Below are 16,447 nucleotides of genomic sequence, written 5' to 3' on the forward strand. Positions count from 1 at the left end.
GTAGCCATGCTGAATATTCTCTGGTGACTACAGAATGCCTAGCATATCTTGTGTTGTCAATAAGTATTTGTTAAATCAATGCTTAATGTCATACTCTTGCTTATCATCCTCTAGGCATTTCAAGTATATTAGACTATGAGAGATGATTGAAAAATATGGTGGATGTTTAAATGTTTAAAAAATTATTATAGTGAAACACATATTGTGATGAATGGCCCTTGTAACATTCCACCTTACTTTGAACATACTTATCATCCTCACCATGTTTGAAGCATTTGTGAAAGTCCTCTTTCATGAGTGTCTTTAGTTGTGCTCTTGTGGCTGCCTCAAAGCCCTGAATGAATTCCAAGTATTTACCTTTCGCAATTGTTTTGACTTTGGGAAAGAGCTAGAAATTGTAAGGGGCCAGATCTGGTACATACAGTGATTGAGGATACACTGTCATGTTTCTACAGTCTTGCCATTCCATGGGATGGCACACAGCAGCAGCATTCACCATATTTTTTTTTTATCACATTTTGTAAAGACACTCACAAAAGAGAACTTCCAGAACTGCTTCAGAAAGTAGTAAATGTGGTGGGATAAGTGTATTTGAAGCAAGGGGGCATAAGTTGAGGAGGATTCATAGCAATGTGGCTTTTACTGCAATAATTTTTAAAACTTCAAACATTCACCGTATTCATTACCCCTCCTAAAATCCAAGCTTCTTACCATGGACTATATATCTATATGTTATATAGTCTTTCCTTCTCAAACTGATGTCATCTTTATACACTTTTTCTTTTGCATATTAGACTCTAGTCTCTCTGGTTTTCCTTACTTCAAATCATCCCAGCTCATGCCCTTTGCCTGTGTTGCTTCCTCCTTCCCACACTTCCTTCTCAGTCATTCTTTCCCAGGATCTCTGCATATCTGAATCCTCATGATTTGAAACTAAACCCAAAGGTCAGCTTTGAGAATGACCTTTCTTGAACACCCTGACTGATACAGCCTTCTGGACTCCATGTCACATTACCCAGTCTTGAGTTATTCATGACATTTATGAGTTTCTGAGCTTATATATTGATGTGCTTATTGTTTATTTCCTACAGTAGAAGGTAAGTTCCATAAACTCCGGGAATCCAGCCTGTCTCATTACCACTACGTTCCCCGTGTCTGGAATGCAGTAATGTAAGTGTTCAGCTGCACAGCTCCCTGCCCTGTCTTTTGATTTGCTTTCAAGGGTTTCTGTTTGGCTCTTTAGCCCTGATATTGATACTGCACTGACTATCATTCAATAGCCATTCTAATGGGCTGGTGACTGTGTGACCCTGCTCTGTTTGAGAAATAAAACCAGATATTTCTTAGACAAATTGTGTCACTGAGAACCACATGGTTTTCTCAGCCTAACAGGGCAACACTGTAGTATTTACTGTTTGATATTGAAGGCTAATAGATGTTACTTATTTTGGGTCCTGAAATCTCTTGAGGTTCTGATAAAGCGATGTAAAGTGGAGTAGATCAGCAAATCTTGTTCATAGTTCCCAGAGACTGAACGAACAGCTGATGTTCACACACAGACCCTAGGTTTAGAATGCCTGTTCTAGGATTTTCTTCTTCTTTTTTTCTTTTCTTTTTTTTTTTTTTTTTTTGGTAGCAAGGATCAAACTCAGGACCTTGCATGCTCGGGGCAGGCGCAGTCCCACTGAGCTAAATCCCCCGCCCTAGGATTTTCTTGCTGTATTGTATGAATCATTGGCACATGCAAAGAAGTAGGTGGCCCAGGACTGCTTCAAGGCCTGCATAGAAAAGCAACAAAACAGGATCTGGAAGGAAGTGCTCTGAAAGCAGGTCAGAGGAGGTTGGAATAGAGAAAAAGGGAGAATGAAGGTGGAGAAGTGAGCAGAAAAGTTTAAGAAAAGCAAAGAGTAAGAAGGTGAGAAAATTGCTGTAGGAGAAAGATGGAAATCTCTGGCTAGATGATCAGAGTCCATCAACTGTCTCAGGTATGATTTTTGGCTCCTAGCTTTGGATATGTCCCTCTTGGGTAGAAGAAAATTTCTTTTCCTACATGAATAAGAGAGTTACAGCGGTCAATTCAAATATAATCATAAAAATGCATAGATTAGAGTCTGCTTGGATGCTATAACAACAAGGGGCAATGAACTTATTTCTGAAACCATGCCAAGGAACCTATCTCTTTGTTACCATCTTGTTTGCTAGAGAAGATACTGGAGTCTTTGCTCACATTCCTGGAACTCCTCACTTTGTTCCTTATGGAAGATGAGAATATATTCCAGTGGGCTCCTAGTGAAATTTGAAGGAGATCTTCAGGATAAGCAAATCTTGTCATAGAGGTATACATGGTAAGATGACCATGGATATGTTAGAATAAGGTCAGTCTGAGAACTACTTTGCTAAATTTTGATAATGACTCATTCTTAAGACACAATTCAATGGGCTTCAGTTATTAGTCTGAAGACATATAGCATCATTATTAGCATCATTGATTCTTTCAACACATATTTGTAAATCACCTATTATAATTAAAGTACTTCTGAGTTATGGAAGGTACAAAAAAGCACTATCCATCCTTTATCACAACCCATAAATTATGGAAATTGTGTGTAGAAGTTTCTCCTCATAATCTATTTTTATAAGTTTTTTGTTTGTTTGCCTGTTTGTTTGGGGTTCTGGGAATTGAACCTAGGACTTTCACACTGAGCTACATCCTCAGCCCTTTTTTATTTTTTATTTTAAGACAGATCTAACTAAGTTGCTAAGTTCCTTGGCCTGGGCTCCAAATTTGAATCCTCCTTTCTTCAGCCTCCAACAATTCTGGGATTATAGGTGTGCATCACCATGGCTGACTGTCAGTTTCTTCATGCAAATAAGAGAAGATCTTAATTTTTATTCTATTTCACCTTTGATAGTTTCTGCCTTTGACTTCCTTTATTCTATGTAAGGCATTAAGAATACGAGTGTTTATACTATACAATCATATGCAGAGGGCAATGTAGTCAACAATGGACCACATATACTGTGGCAGTCCCACAAGGTTGTATTGCCCTGGGACTGCATAGCTGTTTCAGTTTGTGTACGTGCTCTCAACAACGACATAGTCAAGAAACTACCTCCTGATGCATTTCTCAGGGTGTATCCTAGCTGTTTGAGTGAGTCAACGTTGTACTTTGTCTAGTAGTTCAATTTCTAAGTGCCTTGGTTTCTTCCCTTACAAATAAGATATTTTCAAAATTAGATGTTAAATTGTTAAAATTAGATGGTTAGGCACAAGTGCTGAAATACAATCAGTAAATTGTATCAATAGCTATACTTAGTATTATATTAATACCTGTGCTTCATTCTCAGCCAAGCTTGAAAGGATTCTCTTTGTCCCTCCCACTCACATAAAATCAATTATCAATTTTTGGTTGCTCCAACTTGAAAGTGTTCTTCTCCTTTTCCATTTCAATTGCCACCTTCCTGATTTATTTTCCCTTCTTACCTGATTTGGGCTACCAGATAATTGTTGTCCATTGGGTTGGGCAACTAGACAACTCATCCTGAAACATATTGCTTTGTTTCTCTGTTTAAAACAAATGAATAACCTAGTACCTCCTCGGTTTCCTTAATATCAGTAGAGCTATTCAGAGTCCACCCAGTCACATCTTTCTAGTAGAACTCTAGTGTGCCCAAAGGGAAAGCCTGACCTGCTGAACTTCTGTCAAATTCATTAACCCTGTCTTCTAGTTCCAAATGGTCCTTAGACCCACCTCAAAGCCTACTTCTCTCAACTCTAATTAGATTGCACATTTTCTCATCTCTTTTTTATTCATTTATTTATTTATTTTTGTATATCCTTTTATTGGTACATTTTAGGTGTACAGCATAATGACATTCATCATTGGAGATATGCACCTTTACATTCTCTCTTGGTTCTTATTTTTCCCCCTTCCCCTACCCTCCCTTCAACCCCTCCATCCCTCCTATTTACAAAGACTTTAGCACTTTTGTTTGTAATAGCTAAAACTTGGAAACAGCCCAAATGCCCATCAACTGGAGACTGGATCAAGAAAATGTGGTTTTTTTAAATAAAATGGAGTACTATTCAGCCATCAAAAACGAGAAGTTAGAGACATTTATTGCTAAATGGATGCACATTGAGACGATACTCTTAAGTGAACTAAATAGGACACACGTGTAAATATCAAATAGTTTCTCTAGTGTGAGAAACTGAAAGTGTAAATAAGGACTAAAAGGTATAATAGATAATGTGAAATAGAAAGAAAAGGGGCAAAGGGGAGGGGGAAGTGGGACGGGTAGGGGAAAAGAAAGAGGGGAATGGAATTAATATGAGAAAATGAAAAAATGGAAACAAAGTCTCATCTCCTATAGGATGTTTAGGGCATGACATCACTTCTATAGCATTTATTTGACACTGAAATATCTTTGGGAAATACTATAGAGTAATAGTTAAAAGCAAACAAATTGAAATTAGACTATTACAGTGATTAAATTAAAATATAGCTGGGTGTGGTTGTGCCTCCCTATAATCCTAGTACTTTGGAAACTGAGGCAGGAGACTGGGCTTTATAGTCTAAACCTGTCTCCAAAAACAAAACAAACAAAAGAAATACAACCAAACCAAAAAGATCCACCTTGAATAGAATGCCTCACCACAGTATGCACTAAATATATATTAGCTATCGCTAGCCAGATGTGGTGGTGCACACCTATAATCTCTGCACTCTGGCAGGCTGAAGCAGAAGGCTTGCAAGTTTAAGCCCAACATAGGCAATTTAGCCATTTAGTGAGGTTCTTAACAAAGAGTTTAAACATTTAATAAAGTATACAGATGCAGCTCAATGAGAAGACTGAGTTCAAACCCCATATTGCAAAAAGAAAAAAAAAGAAAAACTATTCTTAGTAATAATGTTGTGCACACTTATTTTCTATTACAATATTTCTAGAGGACAATGATCTTCGCGTATTGATGATACCCTTTCCAATACTTTGCCCTGGTAAGCTTTTAATTAGATTCTTCACTCAGAGCTAATTGCTCACAAACTGATTTCTTAGAGACCCTGTGTTGACTTCATCCTTAAAATGTAAGGGACATGCTACCTCACATTGTCTGTGATTGATATACGACTTGAGAATAGTTTTGCGCTCAACTTTTGATTAGGGTTGATTTAAAAAGCTGTTTATAAGTCAGGGTATGTATGTGAATAAAACAATTGTTATTAAGTAATATGACATTGTAATTACAATTAATACTCCCTGTTGATGTGCTCCTACTAATAAGTGCCAAGTAGCCTGTTAAGAACTGCTTTGAAATGCTTTCCTAAGTGCCCTTGTCTTGCCAAACTTTTGCATACTAATTGATGAAAAGAGTAACAGTTTATCTGCAGAGCTCTAAATCCCTAGGAGGGCTGCCTTCCATTTTGCAGATCGGTTCCACTGAGGTTACAGGGGACCCTTGCAATTCCTTTGGTTACTCTGACATCCGGGAAGAGTACTGGCTACACAGGAGAATATTTCTTTTATAGTCCAAAGTATGTTGGCCATTTCCAGAGTGACTAGCCTGTTATTCTATCTCGTGGGCGTTGGGACTGTTACCGGGTCAGATGGAGGAATCCTCCTGCCTTGCCTGATGAAAAGATCGGAGGCAAATTTAGGCCTCATCTGGAGCTGCAGTATTGGGCTTTTGCTGAGAGTTTCCTACTGGCTTTCTGCCTGATTCCATTTTATTATTTTATCATTTATTTATTTATTTCAGGCATCTTGTTGGAGTCAAGTTTCTTTAAATGTGCTTTTAAATTACAGGCAGGCAAAACAAATTTTTTTAAATAAAAACCTTACAGACAGGCAATGCACACATGACTAATTTTTTACACTGTACACACTTTTCTGTCCAGGTTTGAGGCCAACTGTACAGTTGAAACACCGGGCCTTTGGAGGGAGCCACCATTGGACTTGAATTCCAGGCTTGACCCTTAATAACTGTGGGCTTTGGACAAGTTCTTTAACCTTTCTGAGTTTCCTCTCTGTAAAATGAAAATAATCATCTGTTATTCCCAAAGATGTCTTGGGGGATTAAATAAAATAACTCATGTAAATTACTTTGTGCATAGTAGGCATTCAATAAACGTCAGTTCACTTCTCCCAGATAATAATGCTTATTACAATATATTGAAAACTAGAGCCAGTCTGTGATAATGTAGTTCTTTATTAAGTATTTAAGCCAAATAACTAATTCTCCCCCAGGGGAAGAGAAATGTTGAATTAATTTCATTTGGTGAACTTATCTATTAATCTCTTTTTCTTCAGCTTTATCTGGTTTCATAGTCCATCATTTCATTTTCATGCCACAAAATGACAGAATCTGGTGCTTTTTCACAATTTGGTATTCTTTTCACTCTACTATGATAACATTGATCCTTCTAAAATATCACCTACCATCACATAGGCCATGTAGTAGAGACCGTTATTAATTATATTAACAGCTGGGTTGTGTTTGCCACTATTTCTTGCTGACAAACTTTTGCCCTCCGGTTTCCCTGAGGCCTGAGGGCTGAAGACAATCAAGTTATCGATGGCAATGTCACAGCAAAAAAAAAAAAAAAAAAAAAAATTGAGGTTGGGCATGGGATCCACACAGACAGACTATGCTCTTCCCTGTTAATTTTTCATTTAAGTAGAACCACGTTTTCCTCAAGGACGCAAGCTAAGTGAGCCAGCCAGGCAGGGGAAGTGGAAAGGGAGCCAGAAGGACGCTACTATTGCACCTTTAAGGACTGGAGACTTGGAATGAGCTCGGCCTCCTTGCCGGCCCACCTCTGAACTCTGATTGACAGGGCGCCGGGAGGGGAGGAGCCGAAGGAGGCCAAAGAGGAGGCGCAGGGAAGGAAGTAGGGGGAGGAGGAGAATGTCTTTTCTCTGCGGGCCAATCAGAGGAGGGGGCGTGGCCCCATGCTCCCTCCTCCCTCCTTCTCTCCCCCGCCTCCTGGCTTCCCCGCCCCTCCCCCTTCCCTCTGCCCCCTCCCCTCTCCTGCTTCTCCTCCTCCTCCTCCTCCTCCTCCTCCTCCTCCTCCTCCTCCTCCTCCACCTCCTCCTCCTCCTCCTCCTCCTCCTCCTTCTCCTCCTCCTCCTCATCCTCCTCCTCCTCCTTTCAGGCTGTGTTTTTTCTGTATATGTTTCTGGAGTCCTGAGCCTGAGCTAAACAAAAGCAGGAGGCTGACGGGGCTGCTGGAGTTTGCAGAGACACGGAGGAGGAGAGAGCCTGGGCTCTGCCTGCCGCCGCTGCCGGGGGAGATCTGGCTTTTGCAACAGCCCACCCCCTTTGAGATCACTCTGGCCCGGAGTGGGGGTGGGGGGCAGCGGGGGGTGGGGGGAAAGTTTGCCTTGCAATCCCCCTGCCTTCCTCTCCTTTCTCCCGATCAATGCATATTTGCAAAAGGATTAAGCCACAGATTTAAGCGCCGGGAGCCCATTTCTGTCTTGCAAAGGAGATCGGACTGAAAAACCCAAGCCAGCTCTGATTTCTTTTCGCCAAGTGGGAAGGTGGTTTATTTTTCTTGCTTTTTGGAGTCAGCACCCTTCCCCACCAGCCCTTACCCCACCCTCACCCCGCAACCCCTTCACGCCCCCCTCCCCTTCCCCTTCCCCATCCTCCCACCACCTCCAAAGAGGCAACGGGAATTTTTTTTCTTCTTCTTTTGGTCTTCTCTTTTTTCCCCTTCCCTGTTTATCCTGAAAAGGATTTGAAGACAGCTTGAAGGATAAAAAGCCTGGTGCTTCCCAGGAGCCGAGCCGAGGAGCAGAAGAGGAAGAGCCGAGGGCTGCCGTAGCCTGTGGAGATGGACGAGCAGCCCAGGCTGATGCATTCCCACGCCGGGGTCGGGATGGCCGGACACCCCGGCCTGTCCCAGCACTTGCAGGACGGGGCCGGAGGGACCGAGGGGGAGGGCGGGAGGAAGCAGGACATTGGAGACATTTTACAGCAAATTATGACCATCACAGACCAGAGTTTGGATGAGGCGCAGGCCAGGTGAGATGGAAGCTTTTCTTTCCCTTTCTTGGGTTTTTTGTTTTGTTTTGTTTTTCTCCCTCTCGCAGGGGGAAACAATGGGAACCGAATCACCACGGCGCTTTCTTTTAAAATGTTGTTTCTTTTCCCATTTTGACAAGCAACTACATGGCGGAGGAGTAAAATTTGAAGAAGCGTTGTTATCGAAAGTGTAATTGCCCAGGCTGTGATGTGGCTGTGTACATATTGTGTGTGTGTGTGTGTGTGTGTGTGTGTGTGTGTGCTGTGTGTATAGAGGTATTCATATAGATCCACACAAACACACAGGCAAGCCGAAAATACTGCCAACTGATCCAAAAGCGGCCCTCGGCACTTTTTACTGCTTTAAAAAAGTGTAAGAGAGAACAGAATTGTCAAGTTCAGAGCAGCATTCCATGCCTTCTGGTTGAGGGACTTCGTAACATTACCAAATAAAATGTCCCAAGAACTCTTTATTTGCAAATTTAGCTGGCTCTTTAGCTAATTTGCCGAGTTTGATTTTCTGTCTTGACTTAACCTCCAAAATTACGATCTTTTCTCCTCTCTCACCCCCACCAAGTCCAAAACAAATAAACAACAACAAAAACAGGGTATTTCTTTGTCAGTAGTTGTCAGCATTCAGAAAATATTTTGCACTCACTTAATTCTGTTGTTAGAAAAAACTAATGGCAAAAAAGCAAAGATAATTTTGCTGTTAGGCACATTTGCTAGTTTCAAGAGACTCAGATTTTTAGTTTAACTTTATTGTCTCTTAATTTGAGTTGATTTGCTGGCCTTCCATGCCACAGACAGCTATGCAAGGTCCTTTAAAAAAAGGATAGGGGACAGAAATCAAGCAAGCACTTTCCCCATGCTTCTTTCTTAACCACTTAGAATGCAACTAAATAGAAATGAAAGCATGTGCGAATTTTATGTATTTGAGTACTGTAGGACATGAAGATGTTCATTAAAGAAAAATAATTAAGCAACTAGCTTCCTAACTTAATCCACCTCCAGGTATATAGTTCTGAACTCTAGGATTTTATAGAAAATTCTCTTTCAAAATGAAACACAGATTTAAGTGACAACCTACTAGCAGCTAGCCCAAGGCCAAACTTGAAAGGAAGAATTTAAAAAATCTAATGACCACATATGTCTCCACAATTACTCAGCTTTGTTGACTCCTTGAAGTATTTTTTAAAATTTGAAAATCTTGTAAACATATATACAAAATTACATTAAGTGACTTAGCTGCATGGAAAAGACATGCTATGTAATCTTATCTAAGGGAAATAGGAATTTGAGTTGGGAAAATTAGAGGAAATGTCTAAAAGCATAGATGTTGTGAATTACACTCTATTTCAGCTGCCAGCACATGCAACATGTAAACTCAAAAGTAATAAGGTTTACGGGTGCTCCGAAACTCGCAAATGTTAAAAGACTAGAACTATTCTAATTTTTTTAATAAGGGAAAGGTTTTTTAAATTAATTGGTACGCCTTTTGAATTTTATTATCAGATGAAAAGCTAATAAGTATAATAAATGAACAGTTTCCCACTGGCAATTTTCTTTTGATTTGGAGCAGATTTCTCTATTACATTGTTCCAGAAAAATACACTCAGACATACCAATAAACCGGCTTAATAGCAAGTTTGTGAACTGGAAGGAAGCAGTAAGAATAGACACTCACTACTTTTCTGATGTTTAATCACTGTTTTTTTGTGAAACTGAGGACTAGTTTAACTCAGCCCCCCCCCCCCCTTAATGGCCTAGATGCTGAGCAATCAGATACAATTTGGGGTTAGGGAAATTTTCAGTTCTCCCTCTATAATCCCATTTGTGTAACTGTAGAAATGCAATATTTCTATATAGCTCTGTGGGAATTTTTGTTTGAATTTGGGCCTATGTGTAAGACTACAATTAGTGAAAACTGTTTTTAAAAAGAAAGAAAGGGTAAGATCTTTAAGAGTAAAGTCTTTCATTTTCCCTACTCCACATCAGAACGACTAATTGCTACTAAGCTTTCTTTTTTGGTTAAACAATGTAACTACTTTAGTTACACTACGTGCTTTTTTCCTTTTCCTAGTCACATCTTTATAAATGTGTATTTGTTGATTCCAAAGTGAACAGATACTGTTTTAAATACCATCTATGCCATCTATGTGTTCATTTTGATAGTCTTGAATTTTGAGGTTATTACTCCCTGTCGTACAGTAGATAGAGCATGCTTATAATCCCTGTTCTTCGGGAGGATGTGTTTCTTTTTTTTTTAACTTTCAAAAGGATCAAAAAGAATTGTATATGTTTTGAGTGCCAGGGCTTTCCATTTATCTTCACACATTAATTTCAGTTAGTAAACAGAATTCCCTTAACTAATAGCTGATATGATCAGTATTTTGTTTCCAAAACAGTATCATTCTGCTAAGTGATTCCACAGTAAAGTAGAAGGAAAGGTATTGTTTGGTTCCTCAAGTGCATTCTGAATACAAACACATACAGACATCAGAACCAGGTAAATCACTAATCTAAAAGCACAATTGTATTTATTTTTTCCCCAATGGGTGCAAGGTCTTAATTGTAAATAATTGAATTTCAACACCTGCAAATAAGCGGTGTGTGCGCAAGAGGCATAATGTGAACACAGAGAAATGAATTTATTCCCCATATGGGTTTGTTTGCCCCCTGGCAATGCATTTCCATACTCTTTAACTTGGGGACTGAAATTTTATAAATTGACAGTTCTACTCAGAAGACCTTTCAAGCATCTTGTGTTTATGAGAATACAGGGGCATCTGCGGAATGAATTCAAACACATGGATGAATTAAATTTGAAAACACGCACAGACACACACACAGACACACACATCGACTGAGAGGCAGACAGCTCCTAGGCTGTGGTCATTGGGTAGATTATATAAAACTGCATTTGGCTTTGCTGTATTCATTGTCCTGGGTGGGATTATCAGTTTAAGAATTCCACATTGATTGAACTATTATAAAAAACTCTCCCTAAATGGGGATAATTTAGGTTAGTTCTATTCTGTACTTAAATCCCTACTCTCTGACTGCTAATTAACATTATTTCTTTTTCTATGGCGGGGCTTTGTATAGTAAGTCATAAAAACAATTGAAGCATGCCACAGAGTTATGCTCAGTCTGTAATTTTACCTAAATGTTCAGATTTTTCCCCTTTGCATTATCAGTTATTCAATCTTGAGAATCCACCTAAGCTATCATGCTGTTGTTTTTTCTTGCAGAAAACATGCTCTGAACTGCCACAGAATGAAGCCTGCCTTGTTTAATGTGTTGTGTGAAATCAAAGAAAAAACAGGTAGGAATGAGAATCCCACATTTTGACATTTTCTTTGGCCAGTGAATCCTTAACCAGCAATCATGAGTCTCTTATTTAAATATAAAAATTCAGATTAAAAATGCAGTTGTGATTGTCCAGGTACTTCTAATGGGAAGTCCTGCTTTCTTTAAAAGAAAGCATCAAGTTTCTTTGACAGTTATTTTCAAGCATTATAGATATATTTTCCTTAACTCTATCATCAGGTTTTTGTTTTTGTTTTTGTTTTTGTTTTGTTTTGTTTTGAAACGAGTTAAAATATAGGTTCTAAAGGAAAATTTATAGAATGGTGTGTCTTTGTGGGAAAAATATGAAAGTAAAAGTCTATTTCCCAAAGGAGTATATTTTGGCCCATAATTAAAATCTTTTTTTTTTTGGTGTTGTATGGGGGGGGGGGACTAAAGTGTTTAAGTTTCTCTCTCTCTCTCTCTCTCTCTCTCTCTCATTCTTTTTCCTAATTACACAGCAGACTAGAGGTTCTCAAAAGAGGCTGTTGCCAAATACCTTTGTGGAAAGCACATTACAACATTAGGTTATCAGTATTTGAATGGCCTATGATTTTATAGCAAGGAGAATTGTTGGATTTATACTACCTTGCGATCACTCACTCTGTTGTTTTTCTACTTCCTAGACCTCATATCATGGACTAACATACTTATAACACATCCCAGGAGGGCATTTAAATTTTAAAGCAACAATTAAAAAATAGCAGTCATCAATCAGAGGTGTTCTTAAACAACAGATGCTCAGGGAAGGACATTTAGCAACATCCTCTTGTTTGTTTATTTTAATCCTTAATTTCCCAAAGTGGGTGAATCTCTGCCTTGTAAGAAGAAAGAGTTGAGGAGGCGATCTGAAACCAGGTCTTAAAGATGAGGGCCAGGGTGGTTACATAAAGCGGGAGCTTCGCTAGGCTCTCACTTGCCTGCTCGCTTTAAAGCACAGAAGTACCTGACATCCTACTTATTTATTTATTTTTTACAACAAGGAGTGTAACAGTCAATAATTCATATCTAAACCATATAAGCAAGGGCATGACATGAATGAAAGTGACAATAAATATGATTGCATGTCCGGTTGATATACATTGATAGTTACACATAAAAGAGGAAGGGGGGGCATTGAGGGGGGCTTTCTCTTTCTGAGCTCTCTGTGTTATGCCTTTAAAAAACAAATAGTTTCAAGATGTGACTGTTGATTGAATATGTAATTACTCAGCTCTTCAAATGTATATAAAATTAGTAAGCAAGTCCTTTATTGTCTGTTATTGGTGTTGTGCATAACGTACTAGACAAAGCACCTGAAAAGTGATGTTCAGACCTTTGAATCTTCCCCGTTGCTTTGCCAAAGACCAGCCGTATTGCCAAGCTGATAATTGCATAATTTTAGCTGTGAGACACCTTTTAAGACATTTGAGGATTGTGCATACAAATATCAAAAGAGCTTTTTCTTTCAGCTTGTCACACTGTCTAGATTTTTTTCTATTAGCCCAGAATCAGGAAACTTAAGTGCGTTTATGTCTATATATATTTTTTTTTCTTTTCTCCTCTTTTCTTCCTTTTTTTTTTCTTCTTTGATCTCTGATGTTTATTTACTTTGCATATTTGCTCAAATTTGTTGGAATTTCTTTCTAACTGAGTATGCTTTCCTGCTGGTCTTAGTTTATAAAATGTAGGATCAAGATGTAAAAGGATGTGTAATAATACAGGCTAAGGAGAGTTTTATGTTTGAAGACATTTTATTAGATTTTTGGTTAAAGGAAGACAGCTAGACCTCTTAAGTGTACATTGTGGCCAACGTGTTTAATTCTAGTTTCCAAATTAAAACCTTCTGAGGCAGTAGATCAAAGTGGGTGTGTGTAAACAGAGAACCGGTTCAGGTGTTGGTTAGAGTTTACTGCTTGTTAATATTGGCTAAAGTCTGGTGACAGGGAAATTTGTGTGGGTCAAAATAGTGTTCTAAATGTGTCATTTCTAGTTAGAATTCATATTGTAATTTTTGAAAACATTTTGTCAATACATTTAATGGGAGGAGACTTTTCAAATATCTAAGACAAACTTTTGTGTGCCATCTCTGGAATTATATATTTTTAAACATAGTTTAGGAAATACCATAGATGGAATGTGTCATTGTCTCCTGTATTGAGGGAGAATACACAGTTTTGGACTGAGAGGACACTTTGGGTAAAAGTTAAAAAACAAAAATAAGAAAGATACCTTCCTCTTGTTCTTCAACCAGAATGCTGGAAGGATTGAGGGAAGAAACCAGAACTGTGGAATGTTGAAAAGAACACTTTGATTCTAAAGCACAATAACTTTGCTACTCAGAATCTACAGCACCCTCATGTTTTGTGCCAACATACCTTCCATGTGACTGATGCATCAGAGTGATATAAGGTGTCTGTAAAGTTGGATGAGCATTTTGGGTTTTTTTTCTCTTTTTTCGCTCTTCTCTTTCCTGATACAGAGCTAGTGAAAAGATCCCTGGTATGATCAGTTCAAGAATGTTCTTTTATTGTTTTGAGACATTTCCTATTGTTACTTGCAAGCCTTTACCATTTAAAGAATGTTTTGGAGCAGCTACCTAAAGCATTGTGGAAGGCACTTGACTTGGGATGGGCTTTGTTTTTGTTCTACTGTGAAGTTCACACTTTTGCTCACCTAGGCAGAACTCTGGAGAGGAGCTTGATAATTGCATTCACTCAACTGCTTTTGCTATTTGGCTTTTGTTAATGATTTTAGTTGGAGGACTCAGAACTAAACAGGAAAACTGAGTTCTCTCAGAAACTGTTTGGAACTTTAAAAAACACACACACATGCGCATAATACCCAAAGTAGGCAGCACATCTGAATTACAATTGATTGATGGGTATTTAAGTCAGAAATTATTGTCGGGATATTTAAAAAGAAGAAAAATCCATGTGTTTGCTTGCTTCAGAATGTAGACAGGTTTTTATTTTGATAATTTTTGCTTTTTAAAAATGAATGAGAAGAGAGAGGAATGCCAGGGAAATGCTCACGTGGCAGATTTTAAACAACAGCAAGAAAACACTGTTTAAACCATGTGTATTTCAGATGTGGCTTTTATCTGCATGCTCTGCCTAGAAACATAGATATTTGATGTAGAGTTTGGGTCATTTATTTTCTCCCTTCCTTCCTTCTTTCCTTCCTTTCTTCCTTCCTTCCTTCCTTCCTTCCTTCCTTCCTTCCTTCCTTTCTTTCTGAACCATTTCTTGTCTTCTGACATTTGCAATAGGCTGGGTTTTGCATGTGCACATATGTGGTGGCCACTGCATTTCATGGGGTAGAAGAGAAAGAGAAAAAAGTCAAAAATTGCATTTCTGAAAAACACTCAATATATTTAAAAAATAGTTCTTGAACTGTTTTGTTCTATGTCAAAATCGTGCAGGTTTAAAAATTAGGAAAAGATAAAAAGTAGGTGCCATTTACCAAGGAGAATATTTATAGATAACAATGAATAGTTGTGATTATTGTGAGTAGTTTTTAATTTTAGAATATAATAGCTATATATGGCACTTTTCAGCCAATTTTCCTCGGCACATAATCTGCACTGAAGTTAAATCAAATCGTTGGAGGAGGTTAAAGTTATTTTTTGCTGCCTTAACACCCTTTTGTTCTCTCTCCTTTTCTCACTGTGCTCAATTAGCACCCCCACCACAGAACTGTAGGGTGTATTTTTAAGTCTACTACTGTATTTCTTTTTCGACACCCTCTTTTTATTATTCTTGTCTACCCCTTCTTTTAATATAGCAATTACATTATGGGGCTTTTACTCTCTTCTCTTTTAAAGCATTAGAGAATAATTTTGTGTTTGCATGTCTAAGTTTATCTATATGGCTTGGGGGACCACTCTAGAAGAATGCTGTACATTACAGGGATATAATTCTGATGACTTTAGTCCTTATGCACAACAGGAGTCAAATCACTTTGGACAGTTTAGAGCAGCTTCCAGTTATATTCCTTTTGGAGTTGAGGCAGGAGGGACTTTTTGTGGACGCTCATCCATAGCAGGCAAATGCAGAAACTTTTCTTGCTGATAGGAGAATTCAAGCATTTGGTCCTTGTTACTGCATTTCTCCTCCCTCCCTCCTTCCCTTCCTTCCTTTCCTTTTATTTTTATTTCTTTTTTTCTTCCTCATTTTTGTGGAAGGTGCTAATAAGGAAAGAGGATTGAAGGAGGGGAAGACACAAGTTGCCTGCTCATCACCCTGCAGGCAGAGTGTTAAAGCCAAGCGATGTGGTTAGACTCTACCATGTAGGAGAACATGGGTACAAGGTGTAGACTGACAGCATGTCTCTGAGAGCACAGTGGAAGGGGAATTTGTGCCATGATATGTGCCATCTCTCCGGGAACTTTTGCTTACTCCATTTGAGAAGTGGAGAAAATGGAGCAAAGGAGCCATTTGGTCACAGATCCCAGAAGGACATTTTTGGAAATTCGTTGTTGTTTGTTCTAACCATAGGGGTGTGTGTGAAGTTTGGATCTGAGAGCGGTTAAGCTTTCATTGCAACTGGAAGAGGCTCTGTGAGAGGGGAAATGCTGAGAAGGAAGTGTGACCTGGAGCCACATGGGAGTTGGGACTGAGGGTGTGAACTCCCAGGTGGCCCAGAGGCTGTGCCTGGGGCAAGGCTCTACCTGTGTGAACTCAGCTCCTTGCTGGGCCAGGCTGGCTCACCTGCCCTTGCCCTGTGTTCTGTTGACACCGGGAACTTTTTGTTGTTGGTTGGCTAAATTACAAAAATGCCCCCAAGCAAGCAAACAAACCAAAACCTAGATATTGAGTACATGTAAATAGGAAAGCATCTTAATTTTTATTTTAAAGCATAACTGTGACTTCTTTTGAAATAATTTACTTATGTGGTGTAGGAAAGCTTATCTTTAATTTTGGTTTCAAATATCATTTAGCAGGAAGTTGTTATGTTTCAACTTGGACTTGGTAAGGTAGATGTAAATATACATTGATTGCTTTTCTCTCTCTCTCTCTCTTAAAGTCACCCAAAGCACCATGTATTAGAAGCAATGTCCAAGGCCTAGCTCCAAAGGAAGATCCT

At 38.9% G+C, this 16,447-nt stretch overlaps 1 protein-coding gene across 6 annotated transcripts in view; it reads left to right on the forward strand.

Moving 5' to 3' along the window:
• Positions 1 to 6,996: 6,996 nt before the first annotated feature.
• Pbx1 (PBX homeobox 1) overlaps positions 6,997 to 16,447 on the forward strand; it is a 307,106-nt gene continuing 297,655 nt past the window's right edge. For 3 of the 6 annotated variants that reach the window (XM_021244719.2, XM_021244718.2, XM_087206822.1), the window contains exons 1-2: positions 7,066 to 8,029; positions 11,284 to 11,357. In XM_021244719.2, coding sequence (XP_021100378.1) covers positions 7,839 to 8,029; positions 11,284 to 11,357 — 265 coding nt within the window. In that variant the 5' untranslated portion in view covers positions 7,066 to 7,838. Of the gene's footprint in view, positions 8,030 to 11,283; positions 11,358 to 16,447 lie in introns of all 6 variants that reach the window. The other 3 variants (XM_004865179.4, XM_021244716.2, XM_021244717.2) reach the window with 3 other exon arrangements.

This window comes from Heterocephalus glaber, unplaced genomic scaffold, assembly GCF_053883595.1.
Source record: "Heterocephalus glaber isolate CG9 unplaced genomic scaffold, H.glaber_assembly_v1.0 deba00000738, whole genome shotgun sequence".
NCBI lineage: Eukaryota > Metazoa > Chordata > Mammalia > Rodentia > Bathyergidae > Heterocephalus > Heterocephalus glaber.